We start from the raw sequence: 18,779 nt of genomic DNA, 5'->3' as shown, positions 1-18,779 counted from the left end.
GAGACGCTGCAGAAATCCCCGTAATGAGGCAGTGAGTGGAATAAAAAGCAGAGTCGAAGCAGGTAGAGGCGGAGGAGGAGAGGATGTAGAGGGAGGAATGCACAGTCCAGAAGTAAACTATGTAGAAGAAGGACGAAAAAAGGCAGAAGAAGAGCGGGAGGAGAGAAAGTGTAAGAAGAGAATTGTGGAAGTGCTGAGGGCACTGAGTATTTTTCATTCAGACAGAGTGGCAGTCTGGACAGACATTCTTAGAAAGTGTGTGCACATGTTTACCAAGTCTCCATCAGGGGGCAGTGATGAGCTTCATCCAGCTACAACAGGCAAGTCATCTGAGTGATCCAGGTCTTTCTTTGACACTTTTTTTTTATTAAAGTTATTGGCAAATAAAATAAGCTAACTGATTTTTGAAAATACAGAAAACCAGCAAAAAAAGACTCTTCACTAGTTTTGTCTTTGCTAACATTGTAGCACTAAAGAGATCCCTAAGTGTTGGTTTATTGGAAGCAAGTAAGGTCGTAAAAGCAGGAGCGTGTCTAATGGTGTATGGGGACCCCTTGAAATCTTCAATTGAAGCGCTGAAAGAAGTTAAAGCATTGTCAGAAGTTTAGAATGAAAAGAAGATGTTTGTTCACACTGTAGGACTTTTGTTCATGTCCTTCCACTGGCTCCCAGTTACCGCTCGCATGGAATTTAAAACTCTGCTTCTCGCTGTCACCACAGCTGCAAAAACGGCTCCTCCTTACCATAACTCTCTCATCCATGTCTGCACTCCTTTCCTGCCTATTATGCTCTGCCACATGATCGAACCCTTACAACAGGTCCCTTCATTTCTTCTTCACTTAATCAGTTCTTCTCTGTCGCCCCACGGTGGTGGAAAAACAACCAAACTCAATCTGCAGAGTCCCTTTGCACCTTTAAGAAAAAGCTAAAGACACAGCTCGTTCATGAACACTATACACACTAAATGATAATGATGATTTGAGGATCCCCTTATCGCTCGACGTGGTGTTTCTGCAATATTACCCCTGCCTTCTTAAATCTGCTCACCAAGACTTCACAAGAAATGTCTCCATTGGACTGACAGGAAACTGTCCAGGTAAAGTCGGGGTGACTAATTTGGCAGCTTACATTCACAGGGGCAGATCAGCCCTAAAAATTCAAGAACATTTTCCAGAGTTTTGGTGCCATGTATTTCAAAACTTAGAAATAAGAGTCTAAAAATGGGCTACAGATTGGCAGTGTGGTAAGTAGACATTTAATTTCCAAGTCTTGATCTACAACACAATTGACCAAGTTATGAATGTACTCTGTTTCAGGTACAGAGCATGAAGCTACACTCTGCTCAGACTCCTTGAGTGACACTTTTCTGAGTGTAGAAGAGGACATAAAGAACATTATGGACAACCTGAACACAATCACAGTGAAGCTGGACAAAGAAATCCTTAACTTTTGCGATGAGGATGCAGCACGTCAGGAGACCGGAGATCCAGAAGCATCGGAGCAACCTGAAGATGACATCAATCCTTCCCAGGATGCTCTTGAACTCGACTCTGGTGTTAAACAAGACATGGATGCAGAAGATGATCAAAGACAAACAATGCCATCGCCAGAAGCTGTGCAAATATCAGACGTCGGGGTCAGCAGTGTGGACTGTATCGTAGTGGATGAGACAGTGACAGAACTAGCTGTCAAAAGTGTGCGGAGTGCTAATGAGGACTGCGTCTCTCTAGATTGTCAAACTGATCGCCAGGATGAGACAGAAAAGACCTTGAATGCAGTAAAAGACGAGACCAAAGATAAAACAAACACATGGATCACAGTTGGGTAAATTAAGCTGTTGTTTTTAGTTTTTCTCATCTTTTAATAAGGAGCCTTGTATATGTTTTTAATTAATCCATTTTTCATTTCTCAGGCTCACCGGTCAACAAGTGGACAGTAATTCACATTTACCAGATGCATGCTTCATCAAAGCACCCATGGGTGTGGCTGATCTCCTCACATGTAACATGGCAGACGCCCTGAGCTGCCTGATGGTGACCGGCTCGGAGGAGCTGGTCAGCAGAGTGATCTGGGTCACAGTTCAGAATGGAGCTAACTTTCGCTTCCCAGTGACTCTGGTTATGCCTTTCTGTGCGCATTATCGTGGCAGCTACAGGGATGTAGCTGTCAAGATGGTCGACCGGGAGAGGAGGGCAAGCTATGTCGCTGCTGCAACAACAGAGGGAACATATGGAGGGCAGAGGGTACTGTTTGATTTTGCCTACCTTATATCATTGCCATGATTGTTCATTTAATTATTTTAACCTTTGATATATAGCCAGGAAGTATCTCGAGATACATTGTCCATCTTTAAAGAGCTGGCCTAAATTTCAACCTTGTGTAATCAACATATTAAGAGGTTAAACACATTTTGCTGATGGCACATTAAAAATGGAACCACTAGGTATCAAACAGCTTTCTTATTTAAAACTGTTATATTCAATGTAGAAAATTAGTACTTAGTATGGGGCAGTGTTTCCACATTAATTAGGTGTTCTCTACAAAAATACATTTGTAAATCTGCAAGATCAGCAATGGCCATGTGTGTATCATGGTTGTTGGCTCGTTCTATACCCATCTCCTGCAGCCACACGTCCGATGTGTCCTTGGGAAAGACACGTCACCCTACATTGGTCCGGCTGCTTTGCCTGCCGCAAATGAAAGTGTAATTGGGATAACTAATACTGATTGCCACTTTATATAGCCACCTCTACCACCAGTGTGTGAATGGGCTGGTGTGATCGGCTATGCTAAAGCGCTTTGAGTCGTCAGAAGACTACAAAAGTGATCTACAGGTACTCAATTATGGATAAGTGTGACCGTGTGTGTGTGTCTGTGTGTAGGTATGTGTGTCCAATTGAAAACAAAAAACAGGGTTGGGTAGGGATGTGATACGCTTGTTGGCAGTCACATCTTGTGAATTAGAGAGATTGCACTCTGGTCTGCAGCTTCCTCGGCTGAGCCAGGTGTGCTTGATTGGCCTAACAACCCCTTTCTCCACTCAAAGTGCAGGCCACATAGAAACACAACAGCTCCACATCAAGGGTTGTCACACTCGTGTTGTGAATTATGTCTGAGGAATGAAAAAAGTGTGCAAACATGGACAGGATGAAGTGAAACTCAACAACACATTAGAACAATTTAAATGGGTGCAAGCTGGCCAAGTGGTAAGTTCAAAAGAGACATTTTGAATTCAATAACTAGTGCTGTTTATTTAGAGATTATAGTTTAACTGGTCAAATGATACAGCTGCACAGTGCTGCGGTGGTTACAGCTGTTACCTCACAGTGAGGAAGTTCCTGGTTCGAATCCCAGTCATATCCATTAGATTAGTGGTGACTATAAATTAACTCATACAGTAAGTGTGAATGTGAGTGTGGCTGGTTGTCTATCTGTATATGTACGTCAGCCCTGTGAATGACTGGCAAACAGTCCATGGTACCTCCTGCCCAATGACAGCTGGAATCGGCTAGAATCTAGATAATGGATGATAAACAATAACATTATTTATCATATATCACCATATTATCTGCACAAAAAACAATTTCCTATGTTGGTTATACATTTGGAAAAAATTATGTAAGACATAGCTTAGAACCATGTGGTTCAACTTTGGGATGAATTTGGTAGCTTCCACTAAAATTAATCTCTTTCTGAAAATATATCTAAACCAACCCAGAGCATCGTCTCTGAAACTGTTTATCTGTGAAATATGCTTGCTTTCAACATACTCAAAAACAAATTCAGCTCTGCAATGGTATCTTTTATTGAAAAAAAAACCCTATAACACTGCCTTATTTAAACTATTTCCTGTTTCTTTTTCTTTGCCAGGGCTCGTTTGCAGAGGTGAAAGTGTACTCTCTGGGCCTGTTTGCAGTAGTTTCCTGTCTCAAGAGAGAACATTATACCGTTCACAGAAAGGGTTTGTCATTCAAACTTAGTATGGATCCACGTATCTGTCTGAACTACCTCCCAGGATCCTTCACTGCTCCTGTAATGGCACAAACCATGGTAGGGACGACGATGCTTTTATCACTAACCAAAATTGTTTAAGGGCTGTTTGAGATTTAAAATTGGTTTAAAACATTCATGTAAATCAGAAAACATGTCATTGTCAGAGCATTAAAATTGTTGCAAGAAGTACAAAATAAGTTTTAGGAAAGGGAAACAAAAAAAAAAAAAAAAACAAGCAAAAGAAGAAGAAACAGATTGTTTGTAAATCAAGGACATCAGTGTCTAAAGACCCAAAACCTGAAATTACTTCAGAGTCCTATCATCTGTTAAGTAACTCCAGCCACAGCAAACCCACAGTTTCCTCTTTCCAAATATCTCTTTAGGCAAGCAGCTTGCACTTATTAAAACAAACTCAAGTGTGGAAAAAAAATCATATCAAATCTCTCTCCAAACTTCTGCATAGATTTTATAGAACATCTACGTTTTCTTTCTGCCTCAGATCCAGCCCATAGACGCAGTACTGCTGGCTGCTATTAAGTCCAGAAGTGATGTTTATCACTCTGTGGTCTCGACAAGTCCCATACTCTACCTCACCCACCCATCCTCGCAGCCCCTGAGACGACCCCTCACTTTGACCCTTCCCTGTCCTCCAAATCCAGAAAAGAAGAGGCATGGGAGGGGACAATTGGAGGAGCAAGACCAACAAATTTGGCCTGTTAGCGCTTCTCCAATGTGGGAACATGCTGCTTCCCACAGAAGGATGTGAGTGAGAACTCTAATTTGAACTGTATTAGAAAGATAAAAGATGTGAGATCGTCACTGTTCAAAAGTAAGAGCCTTGACATGTGGATTACAGCTCCAAGGTGAAATAACTGTTAACATTCATTGTGCCTGTACATTTGACAATACATGACAAATTAAAGTAGTTTTCTTTTATTTTTAACTGTGCCATATCTTACAAAATGAAAAAAGTATCACGGGGGACCTGACAAAAATGCTCTGAAATTGTCCAAAAATTAGGAATTCAAGAACGAAAAAATCAAAAATAATAATAATGAAACTGAAAACTTGGTCTGTGGTCCACTCTTTCCTGGGACACTTGAGCCTTCCTTGGTGAAGGCACAGTCCACATCCTTGACACAGTCTTGATACATAGACAGCTGCTGGATAGAAAAGCCAAGTAAAAATCCCCCAAACACATGCCTGTAGGAAAAGCATGTTTCGGAAAAGAGAAACACCGACGTCAAAGACAATGCTAAAGCTACCCAGGGACCCATGACCCTTAGACAAACGCAACATAATGAAAATCATGTGTGAAAATCTCCAAGTGGTAGGGTTTAGCACAGCAATGTAGAGGGGTGGCCGCTTTGGTCCATCTGTTCAACCTGAACCTGAACATTTGTAAGGTTGACATTTGGTTTTTAGTACTTCAGAACTATTGGATGGATTTTTTTCTTTCTGGGTTACATTTTCTTGTTTCTGAAATAAACATCTCCATCTTTCTTCTACACTGTAGTTCTTTATCACCAAATATCTACAAAGCTAAAGAAGTTTTAAAAACCCAATGTGTACTGTTGTACAATTATAAAAAGCAAAGCATTAGCATACCATGCTAATTTAACATTTTAACTAAGTATTTGTAGCATCAAAGCACAGCTGTGCATAAACATTCAGGCTAGCATAGCAGCTAATTTTTGTCAAAGTCTTGTAATAATGCTATCTTGTTTTTTCTGATTTTTGTCAGACTCCTTGGTGCCTCTGTTAAATCTCAGGAGGTGTCCAATGAGCAGCTGGTTGTTCTCGGTTTAAGAGACAAAGAGTGGAGCGTCCTGGATGAAGTCACAGCGAGGAACCAGCAAGACGGACTGGTGTCCTTTGAGCTGACGGAGAACTTTGACAGGTTTGACACATCTTCTTATTTGGAAGTTGGAAGAAGTGTTGTGTACAATAAGGTCTATTTATTCAAATACAGACCAATGCAAAGTAGACATGATGCTTTGAATTTTAGGTTGAGTACATCAGGATTTAATCACATTTTCATTTTCATGCAAAGAGATAAAAAATATAGACTATAGTGCCCTGAAGACAAACACAGGATTTAAAAAAGAAGCCACTGCATGGAGACGAGACTAAAGTTAATACAAATATCTGATCTGTCAGGAGCCTTGCTGTAAGTGCTCTGGACCATTTGTCGTCTGCAAAAGAGACCTGGCTCCAAATAATGTGATATGAAAGCCTGGATAATGTTCTTTAAAAACAATCCCATAATCACATGTCTTGCTTTCTGTTATGGGTTGTGGTGCGCTGTCTCTCTCCTCCCTCTCTGCTGCAGGTTGGTGCTCCAGCCATATCTTTTATTGAGTGAATAATTGGAGTCACCTGTGTTAATCAGGCTACAGGAGAATAAGTACAGGGTGGCTGGTGCCTACCCATTGACGCCTGAATTTATTGACAAGTATTAAAAAAATGTTTTGCATGTGTTTTTGCTTTCAAGTAGATGCTAAATTAAGAAAGTTAATCAGATCATAGCACATAAAATAGATATAAATTTAGTTATGATGCATACCGATCTTGGTCCTGTGAGAAACTAATGCTTGCAAAAGGTTCCTAGGTATGTAATGAAAGTGCATCAACCAGCAGTGGAGCAATATGGACGCTATTTTGGTGCACCAAATGTGGTTTAAACTGCAGCTAAAACCACATTTGGAGCGGAAGAGGTTAAGGCTACTGAAGTGAAAGCTGCTCTTTGTGAATAGACTCAACAGTGACTTCTTCTCGAGTTTAGTTGTTTGTTTCTTGTTTTGGAAACCAGTTTCTCATAATGTTTTAGCAATTTCACATAAATCAGTTTTCTGACACACAGTCATTAACTTGTGCAAATAAAGGTTTGGCCACAAACTCCTCCAAATCAAAAGTCATACTCACCGGCTCTCCACTGGAGTAAGGATCTCAAGCTGGCTACTCACAAAGTAATATTAACGCTTTGTCCGGATCGATACTAGAGCGTATTTCCTCAGCTTCTGCCTGACCAAAACTGTCCTAGATGTCTTTTGAGACTTGTCGTGCACCAGGTGATCGACCGCCTACAGGCAACGCAGTCCCAGCCCAGGATTCGCCCCCCCAAATTTAAATAAGGCAAAATAATAGACTGAGGAAACAGTTACAATTTAAACAAAACCTAGTGAACAATCAGCAACAAGGAGTAGCCCATTCTTCACCGGTACCTAAACAAAAACGTCCAACCTCCTTCAAAAGGTCCCAGATGAGCCCCAAAATTGTTACGCTCCCCAGATTTCTAGACGATGTGAGGAATGTAACAATAATTAATAAATCAGGATCATTAAAGAACAGAGACGAAAAATGTTGTAAATTATTCGTGCTCCCTGCATCCCCTAGAAATCCAGGAAACGTAACACTTTCAATACGACAGTGCTTACCAGAAAAATTAAACGAAGGCTTCAGATGTGGACACCAAAGGAAACAAAAGGGACCCGATACCCCGGGTAAAAATAAATAAATCAAAAAATGGGAAAGGTGCTTAGCTAACCTTGCATTGGTCACTGCTCTTGAAACCTGCAGCTAAAACCACAAGAGACCAGAAAAAAAACTACCAGCACAAAGTAAAAAAAAAATCAAAAAATCCAGCAATCTAAACAGGTTTAGATAAATAAATATATAGTGGGTTAGGGGAAAAATAGAACAAAGTAAAATGAAGAAACACAGCTCCTTAACACATGCCCAGTAGAGTGTGTACCAAAGTATTTTCTACTGAACCTGCTCCTTTAAATCCCCCTCCTCCTCCTTTGAGCACAGATTGTACTGTAGCAGGAGGGAGATAGAAACAGAGCCACGTGTTTGAATCCTTACATTTCAATAAGTTGCATTAATATCCGAATATTACGTATTTGTGCAACTGCAGAACCGTTCTTTTTAAAGCAAAACAGATCAAAGCAAAAACTGTGATATGGGGAAAGTACATCCAAACTAAGAAGACAAACAGTAGGGATGCCAGGGTCAGACTCAAAGGGTGACGTTCATTTATAGCATCATCTGTGTCACATCCGGAGCAGAGACGTCCACTTTGTGCTCTCAGTAAAAGAAAAATCTGGAAAAGTAAACACAGAGTAAAATGACACCATTATCAGTAGGCTCTACTTAAGCACATGCATTCTTTCCTGATGCAAAATATGACAGTCTCCTACCATATCTCCTCGGGCTTGTGCCTTCCTGCTAAACTTTATCAGCCACTGTAACTGATTTACAGGTTTGAAGGTTTTCAGCTCGCTTCTCTCGTTGCCAGTGCACAAAATCAGAATGGTGCGTCTCCTCAAAGCGCACAGCAGGATAAAATAGATCCTGCATCTGACCACAGAACGAAAAAACAAAAAAAAAATTCGTACGAGTGTCATTTAATAAAATCTTGCGAAACCAAAACTTCAGGATGATTTACCTTTTGGCTGAGATGCATTTAGCAGAAGGTGACTCTCGGCTCATTTGCTTTTCCGGGAACAGGCACAAAACGGTTAAATGAAGACGTCCTTGCAGTGTGTTCGTCACGTGGAAAAGATTCGTAAAACTGGAACAGGTGTTGAGATCATTAAAAAGCATTTGGTGAAAATATTACAGTTAAAAAAAAAAAAAAAAAAAGTCAATGGACATTGAAGCAATGAGAAAAATGTAACTTCATTACACACCTGTCAGAGAAATAAAGCATTTTCTGTTTCCGTGGCGAAGCAGACTTAGCCTGCAAAACAATGAGAAAGACAGCAGTTCAAACTTACAGCAGATACACTTAAAAATGTGCAGCTAAAAAAACAGTTTAAGGGAGCAAAAAAAGTATGTATTGTAGTTTGAACAGTTTCACTTGTCTCACTTGTGTTCTGCATCGGAGGCCCACGAGCCCGATGAGTGTGCTGGACAGGCGCAGCAGGTCAGCGGGGTTCTGGGCCGTCCTCACAACTACATCAACACACTGACTTCCTGCAGTGGCTGTCATAAGGAGTCCTCCCACAACATAGAGGAGGTACAGAACATTGTCCCTGGCCACATAAAGAGAGACAAAGAGAGAGAGAGAGGCACAGTGTGCAGTGCTGCTTGACTTCAGGACTTGTTGTGACATTCAAATCAACCACAGAAGAGGAGTAGATTTTGGAAGTGGCCAACAGACTAAAGGCTAAGACGTCTACATAGTTGTGCATTTTAAGTGAAGTCATTATTAAGTCATTTTGGTGGGGATGCATTACAAAGCAATGCACTAGTGTCCTAACTGTGATTGCTTTTTTTTAAGTGTTGAAGGACTTGAAATCAGCCGTAGTTTTTGATGGTTTCAGTCTCGTCTCAGAATCGAAAGCACGCCTCGTCTTGGTCTCAGAGTGGGCTGACTCTGGATTTTAAATCTAGACTGGTCATATTCTTCAATGTCATTACTATTATTAGAAGGAAATTTTCGTTTTCAGAAAGAACAAATAAATTACTACTATTACTAAGTGAGCGACACGCCTCAAGGTGATGATTTTTCTGTGATATTTATGGTCTTGTTCTTGTCTTGGTCTCGTCCTGCCTTTGTCTTGACTTGGTCTCGAACCTTGAATGTCTTGTTCTTAGTATTGGTCTTGGTCTCGATTTGCCTGGTCTTGACTACAATACTAGCAAGAAGTTACCTCATGCATTAGTTGTGCAATTCAAGTCAGTTATTTTTTTAGAAGTTGGTATACCATATGTAGATTGATAAGTGGGTATACTCTGTATCTGTTCACTCTGAACTACACCACTAAGAACATGTACTAATCTGAGTCATCTGAAAATAATAGATCTTACTTGTGGACAGTGAGCGCTGGTGGGAACTTCAACATGAGAGAGTTTGATGTAGCTCTGGAGACGGGCAAAAAAGGAAACAAGTTTATGTGGGCAACGAGTTTGAGATGTTTCTATGACATACTGTATAGGCTTTAAAATATTTCAGGTTTAGACCAGTGGATGATTCTCCTCTGGTATATTTGTCATAAAAAGGAAAAATCATAAAATTCCAACAAGAAAACTGAATTTCTTGCCTCAGGACAATATCTGAACATGTTTGCATAGATCATCATATTCTTTTTTTAGGTTGTTCCTTATTGTGGAAGTAAATCTGTGCCATCAGATTTTGAATTTGAATTTTTAGCACTGAATTTTTTAATACGTCAAATTTTTTTACACTGACTTTTTTGAAACATTGAAAAAAAAAATCAGACAAATTCAGTGGTTTTAAAAATTCAAAGTCTGATTTCGAGACAAAAAAGAAATTCTGTGCAAAAAATTCGAATTCAAAATCTGATGGCACAGATTTACTTCCATTCATTGTCAACTGTAAAGATCATGTAAATATAGGTTTGCAACTACTCATAACTTTCACAACATGCAGTATAGATGCGAAATGAAAAGATCACTAGACATAGTAAACTTGACATTTTCTTGACCTGCCTTTTTTGAACCTTTATTATAGGTTAGTCCCAACTGAGATCAAAGATGTCTTTTTTGAAGGGAGGCCTGGCCACACATAGCAGCAACACACACAGTTCACACAACAGAAACACTCAACCTTATACAGTATTGATTTCATTATCAGAAAATCATCGGCAAAAAAAACCCAAAAACTTACATGCAGAAAGTTTTGGTTCTTGCCTTTTTTTTAAACTAAGAGTTACAGTTTCTCACCCGTGCAGCTTTGTCCTTTCTTTTGGAAATGTTCAGTCCACGAGAGCAGCATGATAAGGAAAGAAATGTGTAACCCTACTAGTAACTCGACTTATAGGAGGCTTGTCTTTACATAAGGGGTTTAAGAAAGGACGTATGGATGGATAAAGGGGGCTGACATGCTTCGAATTCCAGATTTAAAAGAGTTCTCTTAAGACGTATAAGCACAGGAAAAAATAGGTTTCCTTTCTGCTTTTCCAGATTTTAATCCAGTTGTACATTTTGAACTGTTCCTTTAATGAGGATGGATTCTTTTTCTTTCTCTCTGTGGCATAAATTCTTTCTTATCTTAAACAGCCTCCCAGGGAGTTATAAATGTACAGTAGCTAATATGAAGTCTTTATTGTGTCTTTAAGTGTATTATGTCTGCATTTAAGATCAGACAGACTCTCTCTTCCCTTTATTCTCCAATAATCTCATCTCTCTGCTTAGCTCTGTCTTCATTCTGCTTCTCTTACCTCGTCCATCAGACTGCTGGTGGTTCGCCTCCTCTCTCCGCTGCCGCCCTGCCACATCACTTCCTTAGCAGAGGAGCTGGAGGAGTCTGTTTCTTGCCACACGGTTACGGTCATCCTCCAGCGCAGACCGGATGAGCCTCACGCAGTCCTGGTAGCCACTGTGCCCAGCAGAGACCTCAGTTGGGAGCTATCTAAACTCAAAGTCCAGGGCTACAGCGACCTGCTGGAGACCTCTACAGAGATCTCCATGTGTGAGGGAGACCAGCTTCTCCTTCGCTTCAGTGGCAACATCACCTCCAAAGGTGAGGCTGGGAAGATGCAAAAAAATGTAAATATGGTTGGTGAGAAAGTTGCTCAAACATGCAGACAAAAAAGATTACCTGAACAGATTCCATTTATTCTGGCTCCATGTTTAGGTCCCTTGGATTAAAAGCTCTATTATGTTATGTTGGGTTATCATACAATTTTCTTGCAACATTGAACATTTCCAGAAAAGGAAACCCCAGAAAATGTTTCTGAAATCCTCTGCTCAATAGATTTACGACAAAATACTTGGTAGTTTCATTAGCTGACGGTTGTTGAAAATACTGTAAGATTACGTACTATGAAAACACATTCAAGTTTACTGCTAAACTTAAGAAATTCTTCCAGCTTAGTTTCTAGTTCTATAGAAACTTGGTTAAGTGTGCTTCTAATTAAGTGCTACATGTTAGCATGCTAACTTTTGTTATGCTAATGTAGTTTTTTTTTTTTAAATGCAGTTTTGTATTCAAACAGGAAGGAAGGAGAATACACAGTCCCTTAGACAGTACAACATTTCAAAATCAAAGCCTTACTAAAGCATTTTTGAAATGCAAAGGAAAGTAATTTCAAAAGTGCGATTTCAAAATGAGATTAATCACAGTTAACTAATGAAATGTAGCGATTAATTCAGTTAAGAACTGTATCAATTGATGGCTGCAATTATAGTTTGTTATCAGTGTGTCATTACTATAGCCAAAAAAGTGTCTTCTGTACAAACTGAAGTTACCTCCTGAAAAGAGTTGGGTCAAGAGAACAAGCACTCTGACACTTGCAGGTTGGCGAGCGGTAAAGATAAAATCTAGTTTATGCAAAGCTACTGCATGTGGGTATTCTCACAACGTGGACTCTTTGGACTACAAAAACCTCAAGATCCACTTTATGGAATGGTCTGCTAAAAGACAAACACAAGAGTCACATGTCGGAGTCAGTCTATTAGTTTTCATTAGTATAGTCACTACTAAAAACTACAGGGGGAGAAGGATCCTCTCTGATGAAGAGGTCAATCCTTCTGTATTTTTTCTAATTAAAGGCTGACAGTAAATATATAATCTAAGCCTAAAGTTTGTTTCAGCATCACAGGTGACACTGGTTGTTGCATTTTTTTTGGAAAAGTAAGAATGTTATTGTCTCTGCTGTCTTTCATTCTCGCTGCTTGTAGTCACAGAAGTAAATGCACCAGGCTGTTCGAATAAGTGAAAGAAATCGCATGAATTCAGCCGACAGCTCATCCTCTTTGCTGTGTAGTTATGCATCTTGACCACTGTATCAGCTGAATTATTTTGTATAATGACAGAGAAATGATGGATTAATGTAGGGCTGGGAGTCTTTGGGTGTTTCATGATTGGATTTAATTTAAAGTGTATTTATGAATTAGTACATATTTCAGGATCGACTCTAGTCATTTGTGAAACTCGCTGAATTTGTTGTTGCTCTATCTGGCATTCTATTGACTTAAAGAGCTGAAAAAACAAAATTAAAAAAATAAAACAATTGTTAAAAGTTATGTATCGATTTTAAATCTTAGAACAAAAAAAATCTTAATTTTTACATAAATCAATTGTTTTCCCACCTCTACATTAAGCTGACATTTAAGATATGACATGTAAGGTATGGCTTACAAGGAGTCAGAAGAAAACAAGAAATAATTCATCAATGGATTTGTGTTTTTATGTTTTAAAAGGTTCTTCTAAAGACGAGCAGCGACTCACCTTCCACAGTCAGCTGAAGAATCACCTCTCCCTGCATCTATCTGAAGTGGACCCGTTTGGGAACTACAGCTCCCCCCACTACAAAGGCACGGCTGTGATTTATAAGGTCACCAGAGGTCAGCTGGAGTGGCGAGGAGACAAACTGGTCCCGATGGACACAAAGCTCTTGGGAGATCCCGTCTGTAAGCTGTCTCTGACTTTACCCAAGGTGAAGAAGAACTGACAAAGACTTCTATAATACCCATGACGCTAGAAACTTACCCTGCTCTGTCAGAGTTTGCTTAACTTTTGGTTTTTCTTTTTGCAGAAAGCTAGAACCATCAATCGACCAATCATGGCGAGGGTGAGGTTGTGCGAGGAGACGGGTGGGTGACATTTTGTGTCTTCATCACAACACTGAGTGATATATATTTCAAGTCAAATGAACTCCAGGGCCATGCAAAACAATAATCTTTTCTGACTCCCCTGAATAACCCATCGAGGTGTTTCTCCTTACTTTGGCATTTAAAGCTCTCAATGATATTTTAGTGATATCATTTAGAGCTGTCATATATCACTGCACCACTATTTACTGATTACGTTTTTATCGCAGTTTCAGGTACCTGTACTTACAATCAATCAATCATTATTTGTATGGTGCCGTTTTACAACCAGTGTTATCTTGAGAAGCTTTACTAAAGTGAAAGGTAAGGATCATCCTCGGTAAGAAATGGGATGGGGGTGGGGAGAAGATGGGATACGATGCAAGAAGGATTTCTTTTCTCTATTCATCGAGGTCCCGTTGTCCACACTTCCTCGCCACTGAGGTGGAGGTCGGAGCGGGCCTGCGTGATTCAAATGATTATCTCGTCATCAAGCTCTGCAGAAGCCTGATAACGATCCTGATCATTTGAATCAGGTGTGTTGGAAGAGGGAGACATCTAAAACATGCAGGATTGTGGCTCTTGAGGACCAGGGTTGGCTACCCCTGGCCTAGTGGTTGTTTTGCACGCCCCATGCACAGACACAATGTTGTCCTCGATGCAGCCCAGGTTCAAATCTGACCTGTGGCTCTTTTCCTGTTCGTCATTCCCCACTCTTTCCACTGTCCCAAACAACCTTAAAAATTGAAACAGGTTCAAAATAAAAGTCAAATTATGTCGCTTCAATTCTTCCTGTATGAAAATGAGGACATCGTAAATAAGTCATTTGATTCTCTGTACTTTCTTCCTTCCATGTTGTGAATGCTTCACTGCTTTATCCACATTGTTATAATCTGCATATGTCCAATTCAGCTGTATATAAGTATAACCTAATCATGATCCTCATCACAAGAATTGTAATCAGTCATTCGTTAAGCATGAAAACAATTGATTTCTTCACTTTTACTGTTGAACTGATTTTGCATCATTTGATTCATGTCAGCGTCAGGAAGCACTAAAAGAAATGATAAAAAATGATATCATCCGACTAACATCCCAGCTGTGGCTCCATTGGTAGAGTCGGTTGTCTCTCAAAAGTAAGGTCAAGGGTTCGATCCCCAGCTCTCGTGCCCTTGGGCAAGACACTTAACCCCAAATTGCTCCCACTGCTTTGTTGGCTCATCATGGCTGTGAGGAATTACTTTTGACGGACGCTTGAAACACCTCTGCCATCAGTGTGTGAATGTGTAGGTGTGACATGTGTGTTGAGTTGTTTTGAGTTGTCAACAGACCATAAAAACAATTTAAAAGCTGAAGTCCATTTACCATTCACCCCAGATCTTCCTCTAAACCATATCTAATGTTGGCTCTGACGTCCGCCCAGGAGTGCTGTGTTGGTGAAATCCACCCACAGTCGTTTTTAGTTCAACGTTATGCCAATTTATTTTCAACAGTTGTCTTGGCTCTGTCAGAAATAATCAGATTTTTTTCAAGTAATCAAGTAATCAGTTCCGTACTCGGAAGGAATCAAATGCTCTGAAGTCACCGACCACAGAGATTAACCTTTATGTCTCGTCGAATCGAAATGGACTCTGTTGAATAATCCACCCTAAGTCATCTTCCTGACGATTTAGGCTCACAGTTTGTCCAGTTTGCTCACAGGCTGGTTTAGACTTCAAGATACTCCCCCCCCCCCCCCCCCCCCCACCCCCCCCCACAGGGACACCTTACACAGCCCAACTCCCACCTATCCCACATTAAAATACCTTTTTGTTATATAATAATTCATTTCGATTTAAATCATTGAAATAAAAGAGTAATACAGGAAGTGTATTCCCTGCCTTCTCTTCCTCTTTTATTTCCCCCCCAGCAGACTCTCTGTCAGACTCTCTTCTTCTCTGGCTGTCCGAGGAACTCTCAGAGGAGGAGGTCTCCCTCCTGGTGCTCTCCCTGCGTCTCCGCCGTAGCGCCGTCCAGCTGGTGAAGCTCCGAGCCGGGGACAGTCTGTCCAGCCAGGCCTTCCACATCCTCGCCATGTGGAGGAGAGGACTTCCCGCTGCCACTCACAAACCCAAGGCCTCTCAGCTGGCTCACTGCTTAGCCAAGAGCGGGAGGCCCGACCTGGCCCGAGAGCTGCTGCTGAGACAGTCTGAAGCCTCCAGGCCGCGTTTACTGACACAGGGAAGCTTAAAAAGTAGAAATGACACTGCTTTGTAATCAGTGCCGTCAGTCAGACGGTGTGTGCCTGCTTCGTGAGAGGGTGGCAGTGTTTTGTTTGATCCACAAGGGGTCAGCATTGGACTATGAGATCCCGTGCTCTCTCTTAACGAGACTTGCTACAGTCTGGCACTGCCAGAAGTGTGCATTATCTCCTCCTTCATGACTCTCCAATTCAATTGATGTTGAAAATAGAAAACTTTTGTATTCAATTCAATGCCCTACCTCAACTTAGCAGTTTGTTATACTAAAAAAAGGTCAGTTGTTTCTTCTACATTAACTCGAATTGATGTAATGATGTTTTCAGGGTTCATTTTCATGTGTTGCCACTTTTTTAAATCACAATTAGTTTTTAATCAGTGGAAACTTTCTCAGAGGCGTCCGTTTGTGACAGTGGCGTCACATGCTGACTTTGTTTTTTTTTGTTTTTTTGTCATTTATTTACACAGACAGGCAGGTGATTTACGCGACCAGTCATCCGTCTCTTCTCTCCGTGTAAACAGACGCTGACACTGAGCTGTGACCTCTTTTCAGCGCGCCTGACGCCGTGTCATTTTTAAGACTTGACAGTGTGTTGAAGGAAACTGATTGCAAAACCAAGACTTGGTTCTCTGTATTATGAGAGACATTTACATCTTAGAAAACTTAGGAGTTATAGGCTTTATATTTAGAGTGTCTATTATGATTATTGTTGAGGTATTCTGTACCTATAGAAAAACACAGTTTATATGCTCTGTATCTGAGAAAATATGTCAACACAATGTGCATGTGTTAGCTATCTTGAATCTTTTCACATGATAACAAAGTATTTAATAAAAACCATGAATACAGATATACAACTAAAAGTTATGGACACAAACGTGGAGTATTGTTAGCTGCAATCAACAATGTTCAACCCAATTGAGTAGTTGCTAGCGTTGTCGTGCTGATAGCTTGGGGGTTATGTCGTGCCCCCCAATGTACAGAGGCTGTGCTCCTCGTCATGGCAACCATGGGTTCAGGTCCGACCTCAGCCCTTTGTTGCCTGTTGTCCCCCACTCGCTCCTCCTGGCATTTCCTGTCACCCTGCAGCTGTCCAATTAAATAAAGGCAAAAATGCCCAAAGAACATCTTTAAAAATAAAAAAGTAGTAGCTAGCATTAGTAATAGTCTGAATGAATCCATGAAGAAGCTGTTTTGTATGAAGCGATGTATTTTGTTCTGTTCAGTTTAAGTCCCTGACACTCTGACTTGAAATATTAAAAAATCTGAATGTGATTAAAGAAAGTATCATTAGTCATTCACACAATTAGAGTAAAAATAGACATTTATAACATTAGAAATCTCATTTCGTTACCCTAACAGTTTATATTTCAGGTTTGGGCATTTCTCAGGACTGTGCGGGCAGCTCACAAAATTCGCCCACATTCATAGTGTATTGCAACCATCAGATTCACTGTTTTATAAAAGTAGCGTATGTATGTATGTGGAGCAAGAGTAAGAGAGAGAGAGAGAGAGAGAACAGCGCGAGTGTGTCTGCAGCAAGGTGTGCGTGAGAAATGTACGTTGATGCTGAGTTCGGCAGAGAGAGGAGTCATCCTCCAAAAGTGTACAGTTATAGTTCAAGTGCGCAGAATAAACAGCCTGACAACCTCAATAGGCCCCAACTCTCCGTGTCTCCTTTTACCAGTTGCTTCGCCCCAGGGAAGTGACAGGGGTTAATCCCTAAGTTGGAGGATACTTCAGCCCTGGAGCAGACAGTGGGCCTTTCTCAGTTCCCTTATTTGCACCGAGTGTCCTCCGAGTTGTCTCCTCCACTTGCGTCTTAGTCCCGCCCACCAGAGATGCACGGAGGAAACGAAGCCGAGGAGAGAGGACCGAGGAAATCAGCTTTAAGACACGTGAGACGTCGTTTCCTCGTATTAAACTCTGCTCATGTTGAGAAGTTTCACTGAAGTCTGATCCCGTGCAGCGTCCAATCAGTGAGTGATATACGAGAAGGGGGCGTGTCTGTCAGTGAAAAGACTTCCGTGAAGTCGGCTCTGTGTCTCCTCGGTCATCGCTCCTCGGATCAGCCTCTTCTCTCCTCGATCCTCTCTCCTCCGTTCGCTATTAGAGCTTTGGGACGATCCTCAACATGGCGGCTTTGGAACTACTTCCGGTTCGGCCGAGGACCGAGGAGACTGCAAATAAGGAAAGTGAGACGTACCCAGTATCCCCTGTTCGCGCTAACTACGGTTGGAACGCCGTTAACAACTGCTCAAAACATCATGGGCTCCCTAGCAATGCTAACAGCGCTAGCATAACTAGTTTCTAACTTTCTACTAGCTTTCTTCCTTGTTGCGTCAAAATCATCCAAATAATGAAAACAGCAATGTAGTTTTTGGCGCTGACCAGCCGAGGTGGGTAGAGACTGGAGCACGACTGTTGGCTTTCAGTCGGAGAGACATGGGCAGGCTAAAGCGCATGGAGGTGTGACACCGCTGTGTGCAAGATGAAGCTGTTTGGAAAAGCCGAAAGCTTTACCGAAAAAACTGGTTAATGGATGATGTAATTAATGAATCGGCAATACTGGATGTGCTTTTGCAGCCCAGTGTTTGTCCAATTCCACTGCGAGACACGCTGCCGTCTTCACCGGTGGATGCGCAGTCAGGGACAGCGCACACAGGCATGAAGGCTGAGCAGTCGGAGCAGAGTAGTTTTGTTGCACATGATTGGGCGGAACATGTGTGCATGTTTTTGTCCTTGGTTTGAAAGTTAAAGTGTGAAACATCGCAGAGCTAAACCGGCTCACTCAACGTCTCGCAATGTTCAAAAACTTAAATGACAAAATCTCAAAAACAGCCGGAAGGTAACTTCTAATACTGTGAGAGTTGATATGACGTACATATGATCATCAATAACATGGTGCTTTTTCTTGATTTTGTTTTCCTACAATCAGGAGAATCTTGAGGCTGATAGACACCAAATAACGTGAAAATCTTCTG

The 18,779-nt window shown here is 41.1% G+C and overlaps 2 protein-coding genes across 2 annotated transcripts; one reads left to right on the top strand and one right to left on the bottom strand.

Moving 5' to 3' along the window:
- Nucleotides 1-65: 65 nt before the first annotated feature.
- On the top strand, nt 66-16,599 carry dthd1 (death domain containing 1). Its single transcript, XM_079371444.1, has 10 exons — nt 66-170; nt 1,317-1,824; nt 1,913-2,243; nt 3,871-4,050; nt 4,493-4,755; nt 5,738-5,893; nt 11,196-11,485; nt 13,168-13,403; nt 13,503-13,560; nt 15,467-16,599. Exons 1-10 carry the CDS (start codon nt 98-100, stop codon nt 15,811-15,813), a joined length of 2,442 nt encoding a protein of 813 aa, XP_079227570.1. The 5' UTR covers nt 66-97; the 3' UTR covers nt 15,814-16,599.
- LOC306841579 (uncharacterized protein) lies at nt 7,759-9,085 on the bottom strand (the record flags this gene model as incomplete). The annotated part of the gene is made up of 6 exons (XM_079371523.1): nt 8,867-9,085; nt 8,688-8,737; nt 8,444-8,569; nt 8,196-8,355; nt 7,952-8,098; nt 7,759-7,812 (listed from the first exon to the last, which is right to left on the bottom strand). The coding sequence occupies exons 1-6, from the start codon at nt 8,987-8,989 to the stop codon at nt 7,759-7,761; spliced, it is 660 nt and encodes a 219-aa protein (XP_079227649.1). The 5' UTR covers nt 8,990-9,085.
- Nucleotides 16,600-18,779: the final 2,180 nt, after the last annotated feature.

Source organism: Symphodus melops (assembly GCF_947650265.1).
Source record: "Symphodus melops genome assembly, chromosome: 20".
Taxonomy (NCBI): domain Eukaryota; kingdom Metazoa; phylum Chordata; class Actinopteri; order Labriformes; family Labridae; genus Symphodus; species Symphodus melops.
This window is presented reverse-complemented; position numbering and strand designations above follow the sequence as displayed.